The sequence below is a fragment of the Aptenodytes forsteri genome, unplaced genomic scaffold (genome assembly GCF_000699145.1).
Source record: "Aptenodytes forsteri isolate BGI_AS27 unplaced genomic scaffold, ASM69914v1 Scaffold434, whole genome shotgun sequence".
NCBI classification, from domain to species: Eukaryota; Metazoa; Chordata; class Aves; order Sphenisciformes; family Spheniscidae; genus Aptenodytes; species Aptenodytes forsteri.
The window spans coordinates 165,536-190,851 of NW_008795183.1; the positions used below are offsets into that span (position 1 = coordinate 165,536).

At 41.2% G+C, this 25,316-nt stretch overlaps 1 protein-coding gene across 1 annotated transcript in view; it reads left to right on the top strand.

The window, feature by feature from the left end:
* FRMPD4 (FERM and PDZ domain containing 4) overlaps positions 1-25,316 on the top strand; it is a 115,243-nt gene that overhangs the window by 61,673 nt on the left and 28,254 nt on the right. The window contains exon 4 of the mRNA XM_009278525.1: positions 22,250-22,295. Within this exon, the coding sequence (XP_009276800.1) occupies positions 22,250-22,295 (46 nt within the window). The remainder of the gene's footprint in view (positions 1-22,249; positions 22,296-25,316) is intronic.

Consider the following 25,316-nt stretch of genomic DNA (forward strand, 5'->3'; position numbering starts at 1 on the left):
ATCCCACTGTCTATGTCACTGATGAAGATACTAAACAGTACCAGTCCCAATACGGACCCCTGCGGGACGCCACTCGTCACCAGTCTCCATGTGGACATTGAGCCATTGACCACTACCCTCTGGATGTGACCATCCAACCAGCTCCTCACCCACTGGACAGTCCACCCATCAAACCCATACCTCTCCAGTTTAGAGAGAAGGATGTTGTGGGGGACCCTGTCAAAGGCCTTACAGAAGTCCAGATAGACAACAACCGTCGCTCTTCCCTTGTCCACTGATGTAGTCACTCCATCATAGAAGGCCACTAGGTTGGTTAGGCAGGACTTTCACTTGGTGAAGCCCTGCTGGCTGTCTCAAATCACCTCCCAGACCTCCATGTGCCTTACATTGTTCCCGATGGAGCAAAAATACTGCTAAGGATACTGGGCCATCCTCACTATCCTGAAGCAAAACCTCTCAGCTTTTTCTGTCCTTATGGTACTGTCCACTGGGATGTGGTGGATTCTTGTACTTCCAGGAGTTTACTACAGAAGAATTTTGGGGGCTGTATCATCAGAAAACTTCTGCTGGTGGGTTATGAAGCCCAAGCGTCCACCCACTGGGGCTCTGGACCAAATACCACGTCTGCCCTCTGACAGGGGCCATGTACTCACCCTCATCTCACTCCAGCCTGCGGCACTGTGCACTGAAAGAGCAGCGGTCAGCTCCCGAGCAGGCGGAAACACATCTTGGCGAAGAGAGTGGTGGAGCCCAGGACCTGCAAGATCACGCTGTCCAACCCCTGTGGTGTGAGGCTGCATGGGCAGGGTGCAGAGGGACCTTTGGGGAATGGGACTGTAAGATCAAGGAAGAAAGACCAGCTGTGGGAAAGATGAAGTGATTGAGGAGATCGTGGGAGAAGGTTACATACAGGGCATGAAGGTTAACATACAGGGTGCCTGTGTCTCAGAGGCACTCCTGCTATCTGTTGTGCATTTTGGCTGGGGGATGGCAGTCCTTCACAGTCCAGTCTTTGTGGGCTGACGTCCTTGCAAGCTGTTGATGATGCATAGCATTTGGTAGAGCAGCCTCAAAGAAATCCTGTGGTGCCTGCCATCTTGTAGTTAACTGTCTGTGCAGCATGGCATTGCAGTAGCCTCATGCTGCGTCTTCCTACCTCTAGCTGATGGCACAACTGTCACGTGGCAATAGCTGGCCAAATTCCAGAAGTTCAGAAATTTAGGGGAAGGAGCTTTGAAAGTCATGCGCTGTGGTTGCAAGGCAGGTGCTATTTCCCAGCGCAGTGTGTTGAATATGGCCTCTGGTAGTAAAAGCTTTGCTTCAGAAGAAGCCTGGCCAAGGTGAAGTGCAGGGTGGATGTGCCTGTTGCTTGGAGCAAGTGAATTAAAGCTGTTATCATGAGCATTCCTGTCTTGATCACCTTGGCTCGCAGAACTGAAGCTCAGCCTAGGGTGAAACTACCAGCGGCTGTTAAGAGGCAGCATTTCATGCCTCAGCTTGCCATTGCATTAAATAATTAATTGAATCTGACCTTTCAGAGCAGTACATTGTAGCTAACAGAATGAATATAAGAAGGATATAAAAAGGAAAAGAATATCAAGTGGGAGTAGAGAGGCCATATAAACTCTGTAACCATAGAAGGTCTGCAGTGCTGTCCGTTCCTGAAGGTGTGCCGGTAATTGGACATAGTTTAGGAAGAGCGGCAAAAATGAGCCAGAAGTTGTCCCTTTTATGAGAGACATAAGAAGCTCAGCCTAGTTAGGTTATTGCAGGAGAGAGCAAGATGGCTTTATCTGAATGTGGACATCTGAACAAGGAAGAACTTGGATAGCAGGCACCTCTTCAGCTTGGTAGAAAAGTACAGTCCAGCCCTAAGAAACTGCAGCTAGTAATACCAAGAGAGATGAGAGCAAGCGAGCTGTGGTCATTCTCCATCATTTCAAGTCTTTAAATGAGAATCTTGTACCTGTTTGGAAAAACGTGCTGTAGCTCAAGCAGAAGTTAAGGCCTTCACAAGACATCTACCAACTATGGTTAGCGGGGGAGTTTGTGTTTTGCAGGAAATCAGATGTAAGTTGTATGTTGGTCTTAGGATCTTTGAATGCATAGGATTAATAAGACTGCCCTATCTCATACCTGAATTACGACTATGAGCAGCTCAAAAAGCTGTGCTCAGTCCCTGTGGGATTATCAGCCCTTACTGGGAAGGGGTGACTTTTCTGGGAAGGTGGCAAAGCAAGTAGCCCTATCTTACAGCAGTAACTTTCTGCTCTCGGGCTCTTGCTTACTATCACCCATGCCCATGTTCTGTCCACCTGCACTTACCGTCACGCAGAGTGTCTTTCAAAGGCTTGCCCACAGCTGGATGTGTTCTCCTGCCTTGCAGCCTCGCCAGATATTGATGCTATGCAGGACATGACGTCTTTTTTTTTCTTTTTCTTTTTCTTTTTTACCAGATATTGATGCTATGCAGGACATGACTTCTTTTTTTTCTTTTTCTTTTTCTTTTTTTCTTTTCTTTTTTGAGGTGTGCATTATTTCACTGGAGCTAGTGAGCTGTTTTTGAGTGGAAGTCAAATGCAGCATGGTATCAGTTACTTTTCTGGTACCCAGTGTTGAATATACACAGTTTACAGTGTGTTTCCTTCAGCTTTTAGTACTAATTTTTTTTCTGCACTGAATACTTGGAAAAGTTCTGTTCTGGCAATTATAGCTCTGAATGTCAGAAACAGTAGGAAGAAACAATAATTTGGTTTGGTTGTACTGTGGTGAAGAGTATGGTGTAAGTGCCTTAATCTGATAGGATTTACTGGTCTAAGACTTAGTTTTTATTTGTGCAACAGTTTATCTACAGTAGGGATTAATTACTCCTAATGTCTTGATTAGAAAGATGACATTTTACCAAAAGGCAGCATGCAGTAGGTACTTTGAATTGCTACCTTACTTCACATTTTAAAAATGTATTCATATATTACACTTCATATATTTCATATAAATTGTCTATTGAGTAAATAGTAAACTTTAAAAAACTATTCCAATATGTGCTCGTATAAGTGTTAGATGCTTCTGAACAGTTAAATTCTCAAGCAAAAAATATTGGGATTTTGAATTGCCTGCTGTCTTCATAGTACTCTCTTCGTGACAGATTACCAATATCTCCATGAGAGTTTTTCCTTCAGCTGCTGCTTTAGAATAATTACAGTGCTTTTGCATATATGTCATTAACAATGAGGGGGAAAAAAAGCTCTTGTCAAGGCTGTTCATTTAGATATCTGATGCATGAGGCAGGATAATGTGAATTTCCCAGTAGGATAGCGGTTGCTGCTCATCGTGCAGCACCAATGCACTGTTCTGTTATTTCGAAGAAGGTAATATCATTATAGACATGGCTTTTTATGTCTAGCTTAATTTATAAAGACAAACATCAGTGGCTCTTCGGTCAAAAATACATTTGTTATGACAGCTGTTTTATAATACTGTTACTGTAAATTGAGGGGGAAAAAAAGCTCTTGTCAAGGCTGTTCATTTAGATATCTGATGCATGAGGCAGGATAATGTGAATTTCCCAGTAGGATAGCGGTTGCTGCTCATCGTGCAGCACCAATGCACTGTTCTGTTATTTCGAAGAAGGTAATATCATTATAGACATGGCTTTTTATGTCTAGCTTAATTTATAAAGACAAACATCAGTGGCTCTTCGGTCAAAAATACACATTTGTTATTAGCTGTTTAACAATACTGTTACTGTAAATAGAGTAACAAAATGCAGCTTTTTACAATTATAACATGATACAGTGGTAGTGATAGTGCTGTTTCCCCCTATATTGCCAGTGCCAGATCTGTTAAAACTCCTGCCCGTTAAACAGTCAAGTGGAAATAAAGCAATTCTACAGCTTTGTAAATTAATTATTTTTATTTACCCGAGATAGATGATGGATTTGTTTTTGCAGACACAGAGAATAATGCCCGTTTTAATTTTTGTTTAGAGACAGCTCTGAATATGATTAATATTCTGTATGTTGACTCTATAAATGATGTGTCCATAACTGTTACTGTAAATAGAGTAACAAAATGCAGCTTTTTACAATTATTAAACATGATACAGTGGTAGTGATAGTGCTGTTTCCCCCTATCCTGCCAGTGCCAGATCTGTTAAAACTCCTGCCCGTTAAACAGTCAAGTGGAAATAAAGCAATTCTACAGCTTTGTAAATTAATTATTTTTATTTACCCGAGATAGATGATGGATTTGTTTTTGCAGACACAGAGAATAATGCCCGTTTTAATTTTTGTTTAGAGACAGCTCTGAATATGATTAATATTCTGTATGTTGACTCTATAAATGATGTGTCCATAACTATAAATCCTAAAATGTATACTGCCTGTTTCTAGAAATACTTATCTTTTGCTTTCTGGGAAGAAGTGCCTGCTTCTTTAAGGCTTTGTTAAGGGAAACATTTGACAAAGATCTCTTAAAAGCAACAGGAAGGGTGTTGCTTTACCTGTGCTTCGTTTTCTTGGGCACTACAGAGTGATGTTCATCCTCCAGGAAAATGGGTCTGATCCAAAGCCTGCTGAAGATGGTGGAAATCTTTTGATGGATTTCAGGGGGATTTGGGTCAGGCTGTTTATGGATTACCCCATGGACTACCTGTAGTGGCTCTACTTGTAGCCTGCCAGTTTATTTAAGATATTGCTGTCGAATGGAGGAATAACACGCTTTAAGAAAGCATTTACCTGTTTGATCTAGGGTAATCCAAGGAGTGGTTTTGTGACATGCCATTCCCGGTGGCTACCCATGCCAGCCACTGCAGATCCCTTTCCCATCACTCTCTGTAATTCTCTCCCTTCACTTTCCCATCACTCTCCCTTTTCTCAGAAACTGGGTGCCTACCAAGGGCTTCAGAAAACACGAAGTGAAAATTAGATATTTTAAGTAGGCCAAACCCATTTTTAAGGTAATGCTATGTATTGCAAAACAAAACCACAGAGGAGCGGGGCACTGGAGGAGTTTTTAGTGTGTTAGGTTTTATGACTCTGTTCAACTGACAATAAATTTCAGTTGTAAATAAATTAAATTGTGTAGAGCTTTAAAAAAGTTTTGTGGTTGTTTTGTGCCTCAGTAGGATGGTCTATGCACTGGCTTTACTACCATTTTTTCACTGCATCACCCTCTGTTTGCACCGATTTCACATCAGCATCTCTGGGGCAGGGTGCAGAGGCACATGGGGCGCAGCGGAGGGCTTGTTGTAGCTTGCAATAGCAGCCTTCGACTTTGCTTTGTAGCTACAAGAGAAAAAAAACAGTGGATATTTTTTATGTAGTTACTGAACAATAGCAGGCATTTGGAAGTCCTTTCCCTATATTTCCCTCATGAGTCCAAATTAAACTGTTAGGTAATTTTATGAGTCGTGGCATTCCTGCGAGTGGGTGAAAATCTCAGTCTTGTTTATAAGTGGAAGAGCCCAGTCCGGTTGATTGCAGAAAGAGTAGAAAATCAGGAGCTCTGAAAGACCAAAAATGAGAAAACAGAAGATGCACAGTTTATCATAGCTGGCATCATGCCTTTTAAGTCATGGTAAACTTTGATACACCGTTATTTAATGCATGAGTTTGACACCACTGAGATAAAGTTTCTGATATAAATCAGTTCATCTTGTTTTTCCTGAGGCTGGTTTGCTTTGAAAAGAGGTTCGAGGGAGGCCATGCCCAGGAGAGCTGCCTTTGCCACATCTCCGCTGCTACTTCTGTCTTCATCCTCTTCCTCACAAGTGGTACATGTAGTTTAACCATTTACGTGATGAATTGTAAGAACTACCTTCATATGCATCATCACGACCTTCTTTGCAGTAATAATAATGGAAAAGTTTTTTAAATCAAATTTCATTATTTTTCATGTTTCTGTTTTTACTTCCCTTAAGTTAGTTGGTTTAATTTTCTAGTCCTCAGTACAGTGTTAGAGCTGGAACCCCAAAGCAGGCTGAATCAGAAATGTTTCCCTATTTCAAATTCTGACCTACTTAATTAGAGCTTAAATAAGTAAAACAAAACGTGGTTAATTGATAGCACCCTTCTTTACAACATATATTTTAATGTGGTTTTCAGTGAAATCATCTTCCTTCCTGAGCTAAGCATTTTGTGTGGAGAAAGTTGATTAGATTCAGGACTTACAGTTACATTCCATGTAACAGATATTTCAGCGGTGATTGCTGAAGTTCAGGAGAACTTTGATGAGAAGCAAATGTCAACCAAAAATGTCAGTACTGTATGTACTGGGTAACCTCTCAATGTGAGCATTATCACAAGCTTTTATGAAACAAATTAATCACTTGGAAGGGGAATACAACAATTTAGGAACCACCAGACCAAATCAGATCCAAAGTCCATTTACTCCAGCTTTTTGTATCTGATAGGACCGGCTCCAGTTGTTTCAGAGAAAGGTCAGAGAGACCACAATGACTTGTTTACAGAATATTCTCTCTTGGGGAAGATTTATTTCTACAACACTTTTAATTAGAAAAAGCATAAGCATTTTTTTTCCTCCCTTCATTTTTCTACACATCCCCTAACAGTCCTGAATACTCTTGGTAACTTCTGGTCTTTTTTTTCCCCTTAAAAAGCAGCACAACAGGAACCTACAGGTTCCTGTTTTCCTCTCTTCTCTCCGACACACTGTAGCCTACAACATTATCTTCCCTTCATTGGCTGTACATGTAATCAAAGATCTCCTTAATGAATATATATAATATGGATTTTTCAAGTGAAAATCATAGACCTACCATTGTCTCCCCCTTTCCCTTCCACCCTCCCCACTGTAGTGCATAGGAATGACTCTTGTGTGCAGATCTCACCTTGCAACGGGGAAGGACTCATGTTTCCAGAGTAGTATAATTTTCCAAATTACTTCTTAGTAGATGAACTGGAGGCAGGTGGCATCTGAAGGAGCTGGAATATTTCCCAGCCCAGGACACAGGAAAAAAAGACCGCAGGTTGGAGAGGAGCTCTCTCTTCTGCCCTTGCTCCTCATGGTGAGCTCAGGGGGCAGCCGAGGCAGCCTGCTGCTCCTTTCATCTCCCAGGGCTGGAGATAAAAGGAGTGGCTGGTCTAAAGTCAGCGTAATGTAGCTGTTGGGATCCATAAGCATGTCCAGTGGCTGGCTTTGTGTAACCGATGAATTTGGATGCAAGCCACCAAAACGTGTTGCCTTTGGGACACCTGGGATTTTTTGCCCAGGGCCAGGAAAGGAAGAGCTCTTCAGGCCTCTGCTCGGACAGGGACACTGCCCCAACTTACAGCAAGGCAGCAGCAGCGCTGCGAGTGAAGTATGAAGTCACCACCACATTTTGCAGAACACTGAGGTGCGTCAGGCTGAATAAATAGTTGATGATATTGGCAACAGCAGCATGCAGAACAGCAAAGCAAAAGTTAGACATTTGGTCTCACAGGATGAAGCAAAGAACTAGGAGAGCGTATTGTTTCTAATTGCCTTTAAAAATGCTAATAGTACGTGGTTCAGATGCTGAAATTCTGGATTTTGAGGGGCAAAGATCCCCTTCATAGGTGACCTTCCTGAAACTTCCCTTCTGGATATTGGATCTTCAGGAAAGCCACAGGGGAGGTATGAACTTTGAACGTTTCTCGGGAAGCTGCAGCTGGGGAGACAGTAGAGGGAGGAAAGCAAACAAAATAAATCCTCTCAAAGCTCTCTGATCTCCCTCCTCCACTTTTCTTTTTAATGATTAGCTTTGAGAATCTGATTCTATAAGGATACTTCTCTTCCTTGCCTCTTTTCTTTATACGATTTTGTGGCTGTTGATCCTTTGTAGACTAAGAGCTCATGCCCTGACATTATCATTTAGCATCACTGAAATGCAAAACTTCAGGATAGGACAGAATTAGGGAATGAAAAATATCTTGAAAATGGAAAAACAAAAAGGTTTTGCAAGTTTAAAAGACTTTTAATAGCTGGAGCATTTTCAGTAGAATCACAGATTAATAATTTTGAACTCTTTTTTATTTTTTTATTTTTCTCTTGCCATACGTGACATGAGGAATTAGTGAAATGCACCTGGCCAGTTTTGCATCTAGTTTGGGTGGCAGCTGATAAAAATGCATTATCAGTGTTCTGTGACCTATCTGTTTAGATCTTGTTCTTGCTCTCATCCACTTTTCACTGACAGATTCAACCTCAAGGTCAAAATTATGCATGAGGATGGACTCTAACTGTTCTGCTCGCTTACATGTATGTGAAAAACTACTGACCTGTAGATGTGAAGAAACTGCCAGCCAATGCTCATAATCTAGCACTTTGCATCAGCAGTAAATGTAATTTTAAAATAATGGTTTAATTTGCTTTTTTAAAATCACATTTGCAGTCTAATTAGACTCTAGAGAAGTCTCCAGATTGCCCAGAAAAATTACTATGTGACTACATAATGAAGAATATTTTGTCCATTGGAACATGGGAGATGTTACGGTGATTTCTGTCAGACTCAGTTTTGACAAGTCTATTTTTAATCTTGCAGTTTGACATATAGCCTTTAAAGAACATGTATCCTTTGCATGCTAAATCCTCTGTTATGTCCCCTTTGAGAACTGAATTTTAATGCGTGTCCTTGGAAAAAGGAATTTATTCTTGCACAGATAGATCATTGTCAGTGTGTACAAATGAAGAAGACTTTTGAAGCTTTTTTTTGATGCTTATCTCATGATTGCAGCTGAAGTGAGGGATATCTGTGGTGCCTAATGACTTCATCAACTAGCTTTAAATGAAAGTCCTCAATATACTAACGATGAAACAGAAGTATAAGCTGTTCAAGAGAAGAATGGGATGTTCAACCAAGAGAAGAAAACTGCAGGCCCCTAAGGTTGCTCTCTATAGGAGTTATTTTGTAGAAGGGAAACCTTGGTATCACATACTTTTCAGACTCTTTGAAGTTGTTTTGTTTGCTTATATGGGAGACATTTTTATGCAGCATACCTGAGTTGGCTCAGACTACAAGAGCCAGCCCTGCAGTGTCCAAAGCCAGGTAGTGGAGTTGAGGTGCCTAAAACCCTGCGTGCAGCTCGCAGAGCAGCCTGCTGGTCTGTTTGTGCATCTGACAGGCCAGGGTCGTTTTTCAACAATAAAACTGCTCAAACATACCTGATTGAAAATTCACCTCTGTGAACTCCAGCTGTTTATAGTTGGGCCTTTAGCCCAAGCTAGTCGCCTGCAGCCGTGCTGAAGATGGGAGAAACTATTTGCAGCTGTCCCTCTGATTACAGAAAGCATCTAGAGAAGTACTCTAAGCTGTGGTACCTCATGCCATTAGATGGCTCCAGGTGAATCTTGCCACCGAAGTGCTGTTAGGACGGGTGCCGGGGGCAGTTGGCTGTGCTGGCTGGACGGCGCCTCTCAGCTGCAGTCTCTAACCTTGGCCCATTTGCAATTCACAGGCAAGTGTCTCTGCGCTCCGTCCCAGAAACCTGCCGGCAGTGAGCGCAGCCCACGCTGGCAGCGCTGGCTTTTGCCCAGAGGAGGTGGTTATTGACAGATTGATTCAGAGCTGCAGCCAGGGGCAGCAGCAGTGGTGTGCCCTCACCCCTGTGGTATAATGGCTCGTGCTTAGAGAGCACTTGCGTAAGGCGACTCTGCCTGCTTAAGGGTTTTCTGTCAAATAGTTGCTCGACACAGTAGAGCGGCTATGCCAGGAGCAGAGGCTGTGGCCTTCCCAGGGCAGTCTCTGTGCCAGGGCAGCCCCTGTGCCAGGGCATGGCGTGCTCCCTCCCCAGCACCGTCAGTCTCGAGCCCCTCTGTGCAGGGCGGTGCAGCTCCAGTGGGTCCTGCCGTCTGCAGGGGGGCTCAGCGCTCCCTGGGGAAACAGAAGCACCCTGTCAAGCCACGGAGGATGTAAATCTAGCTGAAAAAATACAAGTATACTAGATACATTATTTAGAAAATACCCATAAAATTAATTTAGCAAGTCGCATGAAGTCACTCCTTTATTCTTTTTTCCGTATACCAATATCCATCTTCCCTCCTACCACCTTCTGGCTGCAGCTATATGGTGAGTTACGTATTCGCCTCCTCCATGAACAGCTTCCCCCCTCCCCCCCACCGTTTTCCTAAAGAGCAGAGAGACGATTTACTGTCCTTCTCTTCAGTCCTGACTGTTACCCACAGCTTCTAAGGAGCAGGAGAGGACAGTGATAAAACTGGTTAATGTTCACTTTTTTTGCTGCAGCGCAGAGCAGGGCAGTGCTGCAGAGGCGGTGGGCTGGGGCTGGCCTGAATGCAGCACGTGTGCGAATCGTATCCCCGAGTGAACCTTAATCTGACTGGTACGGATAACGAAGCACCGGCTTGGCTCTGCAAGTGTGGGCGTTTTCTGAGGGGGGAATAAATGATACTGGAGACATTGTATTTTTACTGCTGCTGTTACCCATCGTATCTAGACTAAAGCTCACATCGGTGCATCCAACTGCACTGCAATTATGTCTTCATTTTCTGTGTGGATAGAAGAATGCAACCGTTCAGCATTTTATGCTTGGTTTGTGTCTGCAGGGTAATTTTCTTCTCCCCTTTTCAGACGTTCCTCCCCCCCCCTATATTTTGCAATATTTTTGCATTTATCAAGGAAGAATTTCTGCTTAAGTGTAATTTAAGTTTTATCTTAAGGACCACATTTAATCTTGCGGTGTACATTTGCTTTGTAACTTTTCAGTGAGACTTGTATTAGTGATTCTTTGTCCCAAGGAAAATGTAAAACAAATTATGTAGTTCTAGTGATACAAACGGGGAAAAAAATGAAGGGTATAACAGCGCAAATACATTATCAAGTTAACCAGCATAAATATTTAGGTGTATTAAATGAAAATTAACTATGGTTTTGAAAGGTTGGACAGAGCTTTAAATAGAATAGATTTTTAACGTCGTATCTTATTGATTTTAGCACAATAGATAAATACATCCTTTAAAAAAAAAAAGGGGTGAACCTTTGAATTTTAAACATTCTGGATATATGGTATATATTTGTGGCAGGACTTTTTAATAACTAATGCAATTTGACAGAAGCAAGTGGTTAATTGGCTGGCAACAATTCTGACTCAATTTCTCCTCATATCAGTCTACATCTTAAATATATTAAATAATGTGTGGGGACACACAGCCAAACAATTTGCACGTCGGGACTGCTGCTGTCTGAATTACTGTGCCATGTGCATGGTAGCTTAAGAAGAGTAGCCTCTTTGGCCGCCCATCCACATCATTATAAAATCACATTTGCCATGACTTATACTGCTTCAGTGGCACATGGATATGTCTTTGGCATCTGACCAACCAATTTTCTATTCCAGACTCAGTAAGCAAAAATCATTCTGCATTAATCTCTGCAGCTCAGTATCCATCAATTGTCTAACCTTGCAGATATAATAATAATAATAATAAAACCCACAAAACTCAAGCCACTGACCACTGAAACTTTTCTTAATGAGCAATTGAATGAATCTTGTTTTGTTGGAACATTTATTTCTTAAAACTATTTCTGTCAATCTTTAATTATTTAAAACATAATAATAGCAGTGTGTTCCATAACAAAGAATAGAGGCGCTCTTAGATTGGATCAGATAGTCTGGTTCCAAAAAAGCAGATAAGACTTAAAAGCAAAAATAATAGTGTTCAGGCATCTGAAAGAAAAATGCCATTTACTCTTTGAATGAATGTGTTTTTCTTAAGGAAGAATAATAAAGACAATAATATTGAACTGAGGGCAGTATATAATATAGTGCTTGAAAATACAATATGCTTCAGAATTCAGGAGCTTTATCTCATTTCTGAATGCATCTTCCTCTTCTTAATTTCTTTTTCTTTATTGGCTGGATTACTTAGAGCTAAGATAGTGTCTGTGAAGGACTTCTGACACAAAATAGCCCTATGTGAATGTTACACATTATTAATAAAAACTCAGATAACTCTCTAAAACAAGATGCTCCTAAAGCATTTAACATTTAATCAGCAAAAATTATCTGATGTTCTGCTTTTTGAAAAGCATGAAGGAAAAGAAAAAATTGAATAGCTGCAGGAACGAAGGATGTATGTGAACGCCTGAGCTTTCATTACTACATACGCAATGCCCTAACCTGAAAGAGAAAATGCCAGTGCCGTACAGATTAAGAATAGCAGCTGTTATGATTTCTAATGCTTCAGTACAAATGAAAATGAAGCTCTGGTCATAAAAGATTACGGTTAATTTGTCACATAATAAAAATATCTTTAAGATTTTCTCATTTTTAGTGATCTTTCCTCTTCCTTAATATGTAACTCCCATACATCTCTCTTGCAATCTTACTGATACAGGCATTGCTCCTCTACAGTTTCTGACATCCTCAACTATCTTTTATTTTACTTCCTTATTTCCAATTTGAAATGTGACTTTAAAGTATGTGATCTCCTTGTTTCTCAGCAAAGAACAACAAGTTTATACCAGTGTTTATTTTAATTCATTGCCATAATTATTTATTCAAAGTGTTTGGCATTAGATAATGTATTTTATTGAATTACTCTTTTTATTGATCTCTTAACTGCCATGCTATCTAGAGTGACCAAACTTCACTGTGCAAAATGCTGCACCAGCATCTACAGTAAATCGACCTTCTGTCCAAAGTATGTCCACCTATGACAAAAATCAGAGTAGGGGGAGACTGTTGGGAGAGTAGAAGCACTAATGAAGCAATATTTGCATTATATTAATATCAGTATGTCAACTGCCTAACTTTTGTCAAGACTTGGCAGGCAAAGAAGAGCTCTGCCAGAGGTGGGATTTCGTTGTGGAAGGCAGCAGCGTGGCTTTGCCTGCTGCCAGAAGATGCTGTGACCATCACAGCAAGCGCACTTCGCTTCGCATCCTTTCATGTCATTGTGGCCATAAGCAGCCACTTGTCAGTCCAGCTTTGGTTTCATGGTTTGCGGTAGCAGAGCTGCACCTTGCTTGTTCAATCACCAGTGCGTTTTTAACCTGGGCACGGAGTTACATTTCTGTGAAATTAGCCATTAGACGTGCCATGAAGTTTTTTTTGACTTCTGTGCTAACTTTATGGCATTTTCTGAAGGAAAGACAATACCTGATCCTATATAAAATCTGTTTTATTGACGTTTCTGAGCATGCTGGTACTGATAGACACTGTACACACACTGCTTCAGAGCTGTGCAGTGCGCAGTCACAGATTTTTCAATCTGATACTGGAAGCCTGATTTAGTGCATTGTCAAACCATCACCATAGCTGTTGGTCTTTTGATACTGATTTTTTCCCTGATACTGTGTGACTGTTCAAAGAACTATTATTTCTCTTTAACTCTTTTTTCCCCATTGTCAGGATGTCCTCATCTAAAGCATGCTGCTCTACCACTTAAACCGAAGAGAAGTAGCCCAGCATCGATGAAATCAGAACTTTCACTTCCCATGGGGCATGAGAGGTCTGCTACAGCCAGACTAGAGAAAAAAATTATATAAGTAAATATAAAAATTTATATAAGTGAAATTATATAAGTAAAGGTTTGATTGTTACTTTCTAACCTAGTGTCAGCAAAAACAGACATTAAAAATAAACCATTAGAAGAAGGAATTTCTTTCCTAAGTGAAAATTTCCGTTGTGTCTCTTTGAAAGGAAAAAAAAAAAAGAAACCAACAAGGCTTCATTATGAAAATATTAGAGTTACATTTGCTCTCTGAAACATCCTTTTCAATTGCTAGATCGTATTGTTAATCTCTCTTTTGTACTGAGATAAGTGAATGGAATAACACCAATTTTCAGGGTTTGGAAAGTTACCTCATCATTTCCTTCAGTCCTTTACGCTTCATTATTTTGTCTGTTTCCACTATTGAAGTAAAAATTCAAGTGGCTATGTGACTGCATCAAGATGTCTAAGCAACTGCTGGAAGTTCAGTAGAGCACAAGAAAGCCTCTCTTAATCTAATTCAGATGATGTAGAGGAACATGCGGGGCCTGTACAGAAAAGCATTCAAGGTGGTGTAGTCCTTTTCTTTCCCTCTCCCAGGTAAATGGACTCTGAATCCAGTTTGAACATCCAGATGTATTTACAAAAATTTAGAAAATTGGAAGAATGTTGTAATTACATCTAGCATATTTCAGATTAGATTTTGCTGTGACCACGTATGCAACTGTAACAAAGTCATGGTGGCTTCATTTTTGAAGGTTGAAGTTAAGAAATGACAGAGTAATCAGAATAGATTTCATAATCATTGTTAGGTTGCTGGTGGCTGCACCAGAGAATTGGTTCATGCCACTGTTTCAAAGCATAATCTTTCATGTCAGCATTGGGTTGGATTTTGTGGAACGGTTAGAATTTGCCATGTTGTGCATTTTGTTCTGCAACCTTGGTGTTTCACAGTCCAAGTTCCTGGAAGTCCTCAGTAAGTATGTTAGTGCAAAAGGTAAATGATCCCAAGTTAATTGCATGGGTTTAATGTACCTGAGTAGCGTGTGTGCAGTGGGCAGCCGTTGCGTGCCTGCCAGCTTCTGCACATGGGCAGCTGCAGAATGGGAAAACAGAATTGCAATTAGCTCACTTAGAAACCCTGTCTGAAAAGGCTTGCTCAAAATGCCCACGGAAATGCCATTTAAAAGTCATTGCAGTCTGATGGAAGCAACATAGTCTGACAAATAAAGAGGAGAAATTTTCAGGAGAGTGGAACTGCCTTTTCCATGGTGAGACCACCCTGTTCTGTAAATATTTTACTTTGATAGCACTGTATAGTAGCTCCATAGCACCATCCCTAAAGATGTCTCATCAATAGACATCTTGGGGCTGGCTTATATTGCACTTTGTTCATTACACTTTGAGAATTAACTTTTCCTCAGAGCTTCTGAGGCTTTGGCAGTTAATGATAGAAAAACTAGCACTGAAACGTTGGCCTGGATGAGTGACCTGAGAGACCAATATTATCCCTCTTTCTCTGTCTTTTATCCTTTAAAACTAATGTGCAGAAAGTCTAATTAGAAGAGGACAGCTGAACAATTAATTAATAGGGGAGTAAGCGCTACATTTTTCTCCTTGGCAGTATGGCATCTTCATGCAGCGTGAAGTAATTTATGCTGTGATTGTGTGGCAGTAGCATGCTAACAGTCGGACTTGGTGAAGGTCTCGGTCCACCAGATATACATGCATACCCATCTGGCTCTCGGTTTTTACACTGGCCAAAACGAGCAAATACTGATTCTGTTGGAGTAGACAAATCCAGTGTTAGTAACTCCTAATATGTCCTCTACTCCGTCTTGAGGTTTAACCCCAAGTTCTCTCGGGGATGAGAGAGACCGTCATGAATCTGTGTGAGTAGGAAAATGGTTGCCTAAGGAAGGTGGCCCAGTCAATGTAGAGTTTTCTGCTTATTGCTGATATTAAGAGTTGCACTCCAGAATTACTTGAAGGCTGGTGTAGTAAGAAGGAGCTGGTAAGACACTGTCTGGTAGAAGACTGCAGGTAACATTGCTCAGTGTTAGATAGCAGCGTAACGCTGCTGTTGATATTCAAGCAGCCTTACCAAGGCACTCTTGTACAGCGTGCACAGATATTTACTGTTTGACTAACATTTTGGTAACTCAGTTACAAAGATTATAGCCTTAAAGTTGAGAATATAAGCAACTGGACAACTTTGGGTATTTCTGGAGAGAAGGATTATTTTGGCTAGAGGTAAATACAGGTCTTCATAAAGCACTGAAATTGAAGAACAACTTTTTTATAGGGCTCACCTTGCCACAGTGCTAATAAAGGAGAAAACGGAGTGAATTTGGTACATGTGAAAGCTTGACAGATGGACAGCCTTAGAGAACGAGAGGCTTTTTTATTCTCAAAGCCTTTACTACAGAGGCATCTGAAATGGCATCTCCTGTATGAAAGCCCGCCAGTGTGCCACAGCCCTGATCTGAAGGGACCACTTCTATTGGAGGAAGCGAGCATAATTCAGCCTGCAGACACGCTCGCTTCTCGGCCGCTCACAGAGACTGCCAACAAGGGTTCCAATTAGTGCCAGCTGCAAACTGTGACAATTTTAAAGATTGACTTTCACGCCATGCCAGACCTTTAAAAGAAAGAAGAACATTTATATAAAACGCAATTTGCTTTGACAGTAATTTTCTGTATGCTATTATTGAAGTTATTTATGTTCAAATCAGAGTATCTTTTCTCTCAGCTGTGTTTCTGCTGCTGTTTGATCCTGCAGTGCAGTAATAATCCTGTGCTTATATCTTTTATACTTTATGTGGCAGTGGTCATTTCAAGCATCCATTACTTGCACAGTTTTTAGGGCTCAGATATTCGAACAGGAATCCTGTAAAATTCCCAGATTCTTGTGCAGATTGCTTCTGCTGCTGCAAGTCCTCACATATTTAATGGCAAATTTAAATTTTAAGGACCTTGTGAAGCAGCAGGGCTATTCAAATGAAACTATGGGGTTCAGGAGTTCGCAAGTTGAAGTTGCTTGGATGTCAAGAGTATTTCACTGTGTTGACAGTGACGCTAAGGGCAGGTAATACCATTAACAGTGGTGGAAGAAGCAGCCACCAGCTCTCCAAACGTGACTGTGATCTCTCTGCCTTCTGATACCAGGGATTCCAATGCGCCCTCCCTATCTCCAAAAATAAGACCTGAACACTGTGGTCTTTGTGTTCTGTGCTCTGTCATCCCAGGAAAAAACAGCATCTAACCTGATGCTCCCATTCATTTCTTAGGTTGTTCCTCATGTGTCCACACCCAAAGCAAGACCTTGGCCTCATGTCCCATCTCCTCTATTCACAGACGGTGCAACCTTACTCCTCGTCCCCAAACTGGGACCCCACACCTCACCTTTGTGGTAGCATACCTTATTTCATGAGCCTCTTGCTACGTTTCTTGTCTGCTGTGCTCCTGCAATTGTCTTCTGACATGGAGTTGGGGAAGTAATGCCATGCATGGCATACCCTGCCTTGCCTGCATAGCATGATGGCAGGATAGCCCATATCTAGCTGTGTACAGGATCTTCAGAGAGACTTCCCAGAGGTCAGTGCAGCCAGCTGGACAGGCAGAGACTGAAATCCCACTGCCACCCTTCAAGCAGTTCTTGTGCCATGTATTGGCAACCTCTTGAGAAAGTACATTTTTCTGTGTTCCTCTAAAAATTGTCTGGAAAATATCCTTCTCTTAGGCTTGGAGAGGTCAGATTCTTCACCTGCTGCTAAAACAACATTCATCTATGGGTAGATGTAATCAAGAGGCCAGAAGTGATCTGCCCACAGTAGCATGGCTTCCAGCCTAGTTTAATCTACTGTACTTCTCAGTTAGAAGCTACTGAGTCATGGAAACGTTGCCTGTAGTTTGTGTGCTGCAGTGTTACCTCTGGAAACAGAGTGGGAAGAGCCCCACACGCCATGGCTCTTGCTGGAGGAGCTCTCCAGTGCAGAGGAGCTGGACTGCGTAGGCTTTTAGCTTGTGTGTTCGTGTTTGCACAGTGCTGCTTCTCCTGGGGGAGAATAGCCCTGGGGAAAAGCATAATCTTAAAGCCTCTCTCCCCCTGTCCCTCTGTATTGTTTCATGGGCGTCAGTGAATACTGAGTTTGTCTGCTAGCTTATCAAGGTTCCCCTAGTCCACTCAGGCACATTGGCATCATTGCAGGACCCGGAGGCACACTGTGGGGGGCTGCGTGATAACAGCAGAGGATGAGGCAAGACTGGGTTAAGCATGGGTCTACTCTGTCCCACCGAGGTCCCTCCAGAAGATGTCTCCAGCCCTGGAAATAAATCTAGGAGGATCTCTGGGGCAAACTGTTCTTTTCCATATGAACTGTTGCTCATGATAAAAGTCTGGAGAAGGGAAATTCGGAGCTTCCCTAGGTGAAGATAACTTCTGTAGAACAGGTTTTATGTAAAAATATATATATACAGCTCAAATCAAAATGATCCTTTTGAAATAATTCGAAATGTACTACAACAGAGTGACTTTGCAAACTCTTTGTTTGTTATTACTGCCTTAATCTTCATAATAATGAGAGACATTCAAATCTGAATGGTTTTTCTCTAGCCTAGATGCTAGAATTTGAAGATGAGTTCCGCTTTCCTTAGCTTTGAATAGGGCATTTGAGGTAACCTGTTACATTTTGTAGTTCGTTTTTGACCCACTGATTTCCGCTTCCTTACTTCAAAAATGTAGTGTGAAGCATACCGCAAATCATGGCATCACACTCCATAATTGTGAAATTCAGACCTTTCTCATCAATAGTGAGACCCAAAGTGAAACAGAGGATCCTGAAATAGCAGAGAACAAAGCATCTCAAAACAAGAGTTTCAGAATTTGATGTTCAGTGTGAGTGAAACAGAGATAAGTTATGGTTAAGAGAAAGATTTTTCTTAATTGCATTCCCTGTAAATGATATTATTTATTATATGTCAATTCCTAGTTCATTCATCTTCACTGGGAAAGAAACTCCCAGTACTCCTAGTACTCCTCTAGTATGTAAAATTGCTAAAGGCTTTTAAATTAGCATAAACAATAATTTTTCCATTCTCAGTTCTTACGAGTGAGTACAGATAATATATATACTTTCTTTTTATTCATATACTATATTTGCTGTAGGACACAAACAAAGAACAGAGCCAGTTATTCCATATGGCTCAGATACTGGGATTCCCCCCACGTCCCTCGTCTGCCCTCGCATCCCTTCATCTCCTCCAGCTAGAAGGAAGCAGAAGAGAGGCAGTGATTTCCAGCCGCAAGTTCACAGACAAAGTCAATGGCTGGCATTGTAGGTGAATGTTAACGCCTCATGTACCCCGAGATGCGTGATACTTAGTAATACAACTTTAACCTTTATAATGTGCCACAATTTGATTCTCGAACCATCTATATTCTCTCTTTGTTACAGCCTAAGTAGCTGTAAGGAGTAGGGAGAATGGACAAATACCATCACCACGCGGCGCACGGGGAAGGACAGAGAGATGAATCACTGAAATTCCCATCGCAGTTTTCAGATTTTAGCCTTGTTCTCACCATTTGATTCCAATGTCAGGAAATGAAAGAAACATGATGATGTTTTATTGTGGTGTTGGTGTTAGCTGGTTAGATGGCAGAGCACCCAAAAAGTCTGCAACTGTTGTCCAAGCTTGGAGTTGTGGATGTCTGGTCTTGAGTGACTCTAAAACAGTATGTAGATTTAAAAGAGAAATAATTAGGCTGTGGTTAAGTGAGTAGGAAAGGTAATAAAATATCTGTAATATATACTCTTTTTTTTACTTTAGTCACATTCTTAAAGGAGGAAAGACATTTCAGGGGGAAAGTAAGACTGCGATTGTTTTTTCAGCCTTTGCCACTATCTTTCAGAAGTTGCTTAAAAGAAGTAGCTCACGTTTAAGTGTGGTGACATACCTAGTTTATGTAATCTAAACTGTTTATATGTTCTACTGTCACACATGGACATACGTATGTACACATACATTTAAGCTATAAAACTTACAGATCACAGTACACGGTCAGCGATTCCATTGTTTTTCCATTACTGTGATATATACAATACATGGTACTATTTACAGTCTCCAGCGCTGTGCAAGGGTTATGATTTAGATATGCAGGATTTGCTAACAGTATTGGAAGTAGAAAGCGATGTGCTGTGGTATGGAGTTTTGTCATCATGAGTTGAGAAGGTTTTAAAACGAGCAGTGGAATCGTGACTGGGTACTGCAGGTCAAAAAGCTGCTGATTAAATATTTATTTCTCTTGTAACTGTGCTGTGTTTTGTATGTACCGTGTGTTTTATAGAAAATGTTTCCTCTAATGGTGAGGGGACTGTACGTGGTGCTTGACACCTGCTTTGTGTATGTGTAACATGCTTAGGTCCAGATACTCCAAATGGCCTTATTATAGCCTCAAATGTTGAATAAATGGTCCAGGGTCTAGCGTCCTTCCGATGCAAGTGATTATCCTGTAAGAAAGTCTTGTCCCCAGAATAAATCTTTTGACCTTCTGGTTTAAAAAAGCTCTCGCTAGTCTAGGATGAATCTTGCATACACTGGCACCTGGACAGGTTTAATCCAAGAATAACAAAGAGCTGAGAAACATTTTCAGGAGAAGCTGATTTTCTTTTTCAAAGGCAACTCTCTGAGGTACTGGACCGCAGGAGGCAGGGTGGTGGTAATCTTACATTGCATGAGAAACATGAATTAGTGGGTTGAAAGTTGAAAGTAATTGAAGAGGTCAGTTGGGCATGGAGTAGTTCTCCCAGGGCTGCAGTTTATCCCATAGCTAACAACTGTGGGCTTTTCTGTCTACTCATATGCCTAGATTAATATAGCAGTGACGAATTGGATAGATGTGGATAGCATAGATGTGACTGTGAGATTCTTGAAATAAATTACATTTCTTATCATGCACTTTCAGATTCCCAAAGATGTGGTAGGTAGAATAGAAAAAAAGTAGAGGGAATCCTGTTGTTCGCCAAAGCAGAATGGAGGTTGCATTTTTTTAAACTATAATCTATAAACTCTTCAAGAATAACACTGGAAAATAATAAAGAATAATTGTGGAGATTTCCAAAACTGGAGCTTACAGATCTTAAAAATGAACTGTAAATTTTCAGAAATTTCAGAACACTGTAAATAAAGGCTGTTTCATGATTGAATAGATCATTTCTGGAGTTTAACTTTGGAACATGTTTTATTGAAATGAAAAATAATTGTGGGAAATTCCTTAAAGTAGTTATATCTAAAGGGGATAAAAGTATGCTGTTTTGTGGCAGAATATTTGATTTTCACCACATGTAGCTCCTCATTAATTTTTTTTTAACTTTCTAACTCAATTTTATTTCTGTTGTTCCAAGCACAGATAAGCAACCAAAGCCTTCAATCCCTCCTTTTGAAAAGTCTACCTATACTCTTTTAGTGTAATGATACAAATATCTAATAAGAGGAGTAAAAATTGAAGCTTAACAAATTTTTGTTTAGTTAGGGGATATTTGGTCAGCCGTTGCCCCTTGCATGACCGATGGCTTTGACAGAAGTAGAATTTACTATCCCAGTTGGCCTTCAGAGGTGTATTGCTTTCATCAAGTATAGCCTGACTCCAGACCAATTTTCTGACCAGGCCTTCAGTCTCTCCTCTATTTTCTTTGCTTTTTGGCTTTTTAAGTTGCATATCAGTGGTGTGAATATGCATATAAGGTGACACTGTATAAGACCAATACAGTGTGATTTATTTTAGTTAGTTCTGCTGAACAGGTCAGGCATGGCAACTCAGTTGCACTTCAGTTAGCCAGGCAATAAATCACATAAACAACTAATTGTGTTTGAAAGTAGTAAAACCAACAGAAAATCAACTCCATCTCAACAAAATGTCAGCTGACCTTTTCTTAGCTAATACCGCCCTCAGCAGCCATCTGACCAACAATGTAATACAAGAGATATTGACTGATTGGCTTCTCTTCCTTCTTCTTCCACTTTACCCTTACTTTTCCCCAGTTATCCACCACCTCCAACTGCCCACCAATAGTCAAAATATACATTCATCATTTGTCTAGACCACTTGATCATATCAAGATTCCTAATAATTTCTTCTCTTCATCCTGTAAATCAGTTGGGTTTTTTAGAGCTGCTTATATGTTTTCCATTTACTAATCAGTTAGTTTCATCCTAAAGAAGAGCTGTTTAATTTTAAAGAAAAACCTTTCTTTAGCAATCTTGTAAAAACATAAAAATTCTAACGGGGGTATTCACCAGATGTTAATCTTTTTCCACCCATTTAAAAAGGTGAGCTAGAGAAGAAATGCGGGCTAAATTTTGTCCTCATTTTTGTTCGAAAACACTGCTGTCTTCAGATAAATTTGGCATTAAGTGTACAAGAGCTAGATGGTATAAAGAGTGACTTGTGTTTGTAAAGTAGCTGAAAGAAATTCGTAGTCTATAGATGCTGAACTGATAGGATTAATCAAATGTTATTCATTCTTGCTGGAGAGAACCATTATTGCAGCATGCAGGTCTCTCTGATGAAGCAAATATTTCATAGTATAAACTGTAAAGTCAAGTCAATTCAATTTGTTAGATTGGAAAAAACTTATTTTTTAATATCCATTGTTATTTTGGCATATTATTCATCTCTGTAATTCCTGTTATGTGATTGTAATAAACATTTTGCCATATTACTGCAGTTTTCTCCATTAAAAAGAAAAGCTGGTTATCTGTAGTGAATAAAAGTATGAATCTTTACTTGCTTTTACTTTTTTTTTTCTTTTTATAGAAGCTGCAAAGAATCAATCCTCCTTACTGTTGTTCAACCTTACCCTGTAAGTATCGTCGGTGTTTTCTGAATTAGTTTCCTAGCAACATAGCAGCTTTTTTTCTGCCTATATTCTGTCTGTGTCTCTACCTTATCTGTGCAATAAAAAGACATAAGTGAGATAAGGGCTGTGTCTCTTAAAGGTGATGTTAAAGACTACGTTACCGCGTCCTGTGCTCAAAGACTGCATTAGCAAGTTAAATAATAACAGTATCTTTAAACTCATATCAGGAAGATAGGTAGAGCAGGACACTGAGTTCTGCTTCAGTTTCTGATCTGTTGCAGCTCCTGGGTTTTTCTTGATTCTGCCTCGGTCCCACAGAGTTAGGCTGCCGTATCAAACCAGGTGTACCTTATGCAAGGGAGGGCTCTGTCTGCATCTCCAGCGCAGGGCGTGTGGAGGTGAGGGGAGAGAAGAGACAGACAGGCGACTGCGTGAGGCTGGCTTGAAGGGACTGGAAGAAACTGCAGCCCACCTCGGAGCTGGCTGATGCGATGTGCCTTTGCATCTCGCTCAGCGGTTTGTGGGAGTGGGTTTGTGACCCGTCAGCTCAAACCAATCTCCCATGAAAAAGGAGAGAAGCCAAGCCAGGGGAAGAAGCACACCTCTCTCTTCCCATACATCCATGCACAGCCGTGCATACCTTGCAGGCTGCTGAGGGGCCTCAGCCATGCGTCAGGAGTGATTTCAGATTCAACAGGTCCATTCACCTCCCTGTTGGCTAGCCTGATACACAACAGTTTTGATTAACAAGGGATAATTGCATCCTTTTCACCCAAGAATAAGAGATGAGATGGATTTGACACAAAGATGTGCAAACAAATTTACCTGATGAAGCTGCCAAAATATACATCTTGCAAATGCAACTTGGCCAGTGCTGTGTGGCTTCGTACTACTCGTAGCCTTTCTGGCTAGTCTAGAGGTGGCCGGGTAGTTGTGCTGGTCCTGTACCCTTTCTAGAAGCCAGTCTGCACAGCAACTAAATCATGGGGGAAAAGCACGCATTCTGCAGCAAAACCAGGCAGGGGCTGCCGCACTGCAGTAAGACCACTGGCAGTAAGGTGAACTGGGATCTGGTCGACGTCAGCCACCTTAAATGAAAATGCAGGCATGGTCTGAATAAATAAAGAAACCTAACCGCCTTTAAAGCTTGCTGGATTACAGCCAGTGGTTTTGATCAGAGGGAATATATATAAAATGAGAGAAAAGAAATCCTTGCCCACTTGCCTTTTTTATGCAGGTTGCCTTATTTAATCCATTAACAGGCTTCATTCTTTTCTTTAAATGTCAGGTGAAGAAGGGGCATGTGCTTCAGTGCAGGTATGCACAGCCCTTAAAAGTGGACAGTAAAGTGTAGTACTACATGTCTGTGAGGTGTTGTGGCCTGTTACCACTGTGCTGCTGGTATGAGAACAAGCCTGTATGTACTGAACATAAGGGAAGCTGAAACCGAAATGAACTGTGAACTCCATTTTCAATGGGAGACCTTACAGCACATATACGGTCCTTCTCCAGCCTTTGACCTGGAGAAGAAGGAAAGTCATGACCTGGTATCTTCCCAGCTCTTTGGGTCCAAGCCCTGTTTGAGGCCTGACAAGGCAGAATCTGCTCCTCTCATTAGGTAGCACCAAAAGCTAATCAATAACTGAACTACCTCTGGATGTCATTGAGCTAGGAATAGCACTGAAACACTTTGCTGTCCTGTCAGCCATTTGAGCTGATGTGCCCATCTGATATGTGTATTTGTGTTGCTTCACTCTGGCATGTCTGTCAGAGTCCCCCAGCTCTACCTCAGCAGACAAAGCACATGTGTTTTCAGGGGTTATGGACGTTTTATCTCACATAGGCATGAAGATTGTGTCCCCAAGAATGTCCACAGAGCAGTCAGAATATGCGATTGATGTATGCATATCGGTGCTAGCTTTAATGGACCCATTTTTATCCCAAAGTCGGGATGCTTCAGTGGCATGAGCTTAGTTGGGAGAGCCTCAACTGCAGGACTGTTGCGCCCTGCAGATCTCCTCTGGTTTGTGCACTCTTATTGTACCTCCCTACCTGTCCAGACCAGGGTCTTGTTGATCCATAGCATCCCTCCCTTACCACTTTCAAGACCAAGTTTTCCTGCAGTGGAAACGAAGGTGTGTGTAGGGATGGGGAGCAGTTGGGATGCTGCCAGTGCGTGCAGCCAAGTTTGAGCCCTGAAGCAGTGCAGGGTCCCTCAGTTTATGCAAACCCTGGGCTGTGAAGTCTCCTGGGGACACCTGAGTCACCTTGAACATCTGGCCCATGCTGGCCCTCATGCTGCCGCAACGTTACTGTCAGTAGTGCCTGAGCCTGTTAGGTAACACCCCTCTCAGCTCTGCCATCCTGGGTGTTGCTGCACTCCAGCTGTGTACCTGTCCTGGTCTGCTGTGCAGGGGGTCCTCTGGCAAATACGTTTTGTCTTACAGTTTGGAAACAATATTTATGTCTTCAAAAATTGTGATGCACATGTGTTTTCCCCTTTTCTTTAATTTTGTCTCCTCCACTATTCCTTTTACTATTTTGCCAATAAAACTGGAAAGATGAAGTAGAAACCAGACAAAGGAAAAGTAAGAGCTTTTAAATAAAGACTGAACTTCTTCCCCATTCTTGGCAGAAATACATCTTTACAAACATTTCATCGGTCTCTCTTCTTGATGGTGAACCTTTTTCTTTCTATCATTGCATGAAAAATATCTGCCAAGATGGATTACAGGAGTGCTGTTTCTTAATTGTTTTTATTTGCGCTATTTAGAGTGTGTTTTGTTTTCATGCTTTCAAGTAACCATCCTTTATGATTGCAGGTGAAAGTAGACATAATCTAGATTTATAGTACTCTGTAGTTCACTTAGTACTTTTTGAAAGCTTTTGCAGATCAATTTTGCTTAAGTGCATGCAATTTTGTTTAATGCTGGAACTCATTAAAATTTCATTTTAATTATGACCAAACCAAAGCATTAGGCTATCTTTTTCTTTCCATCAATCTACAAATCTCTGCTAGGTTCA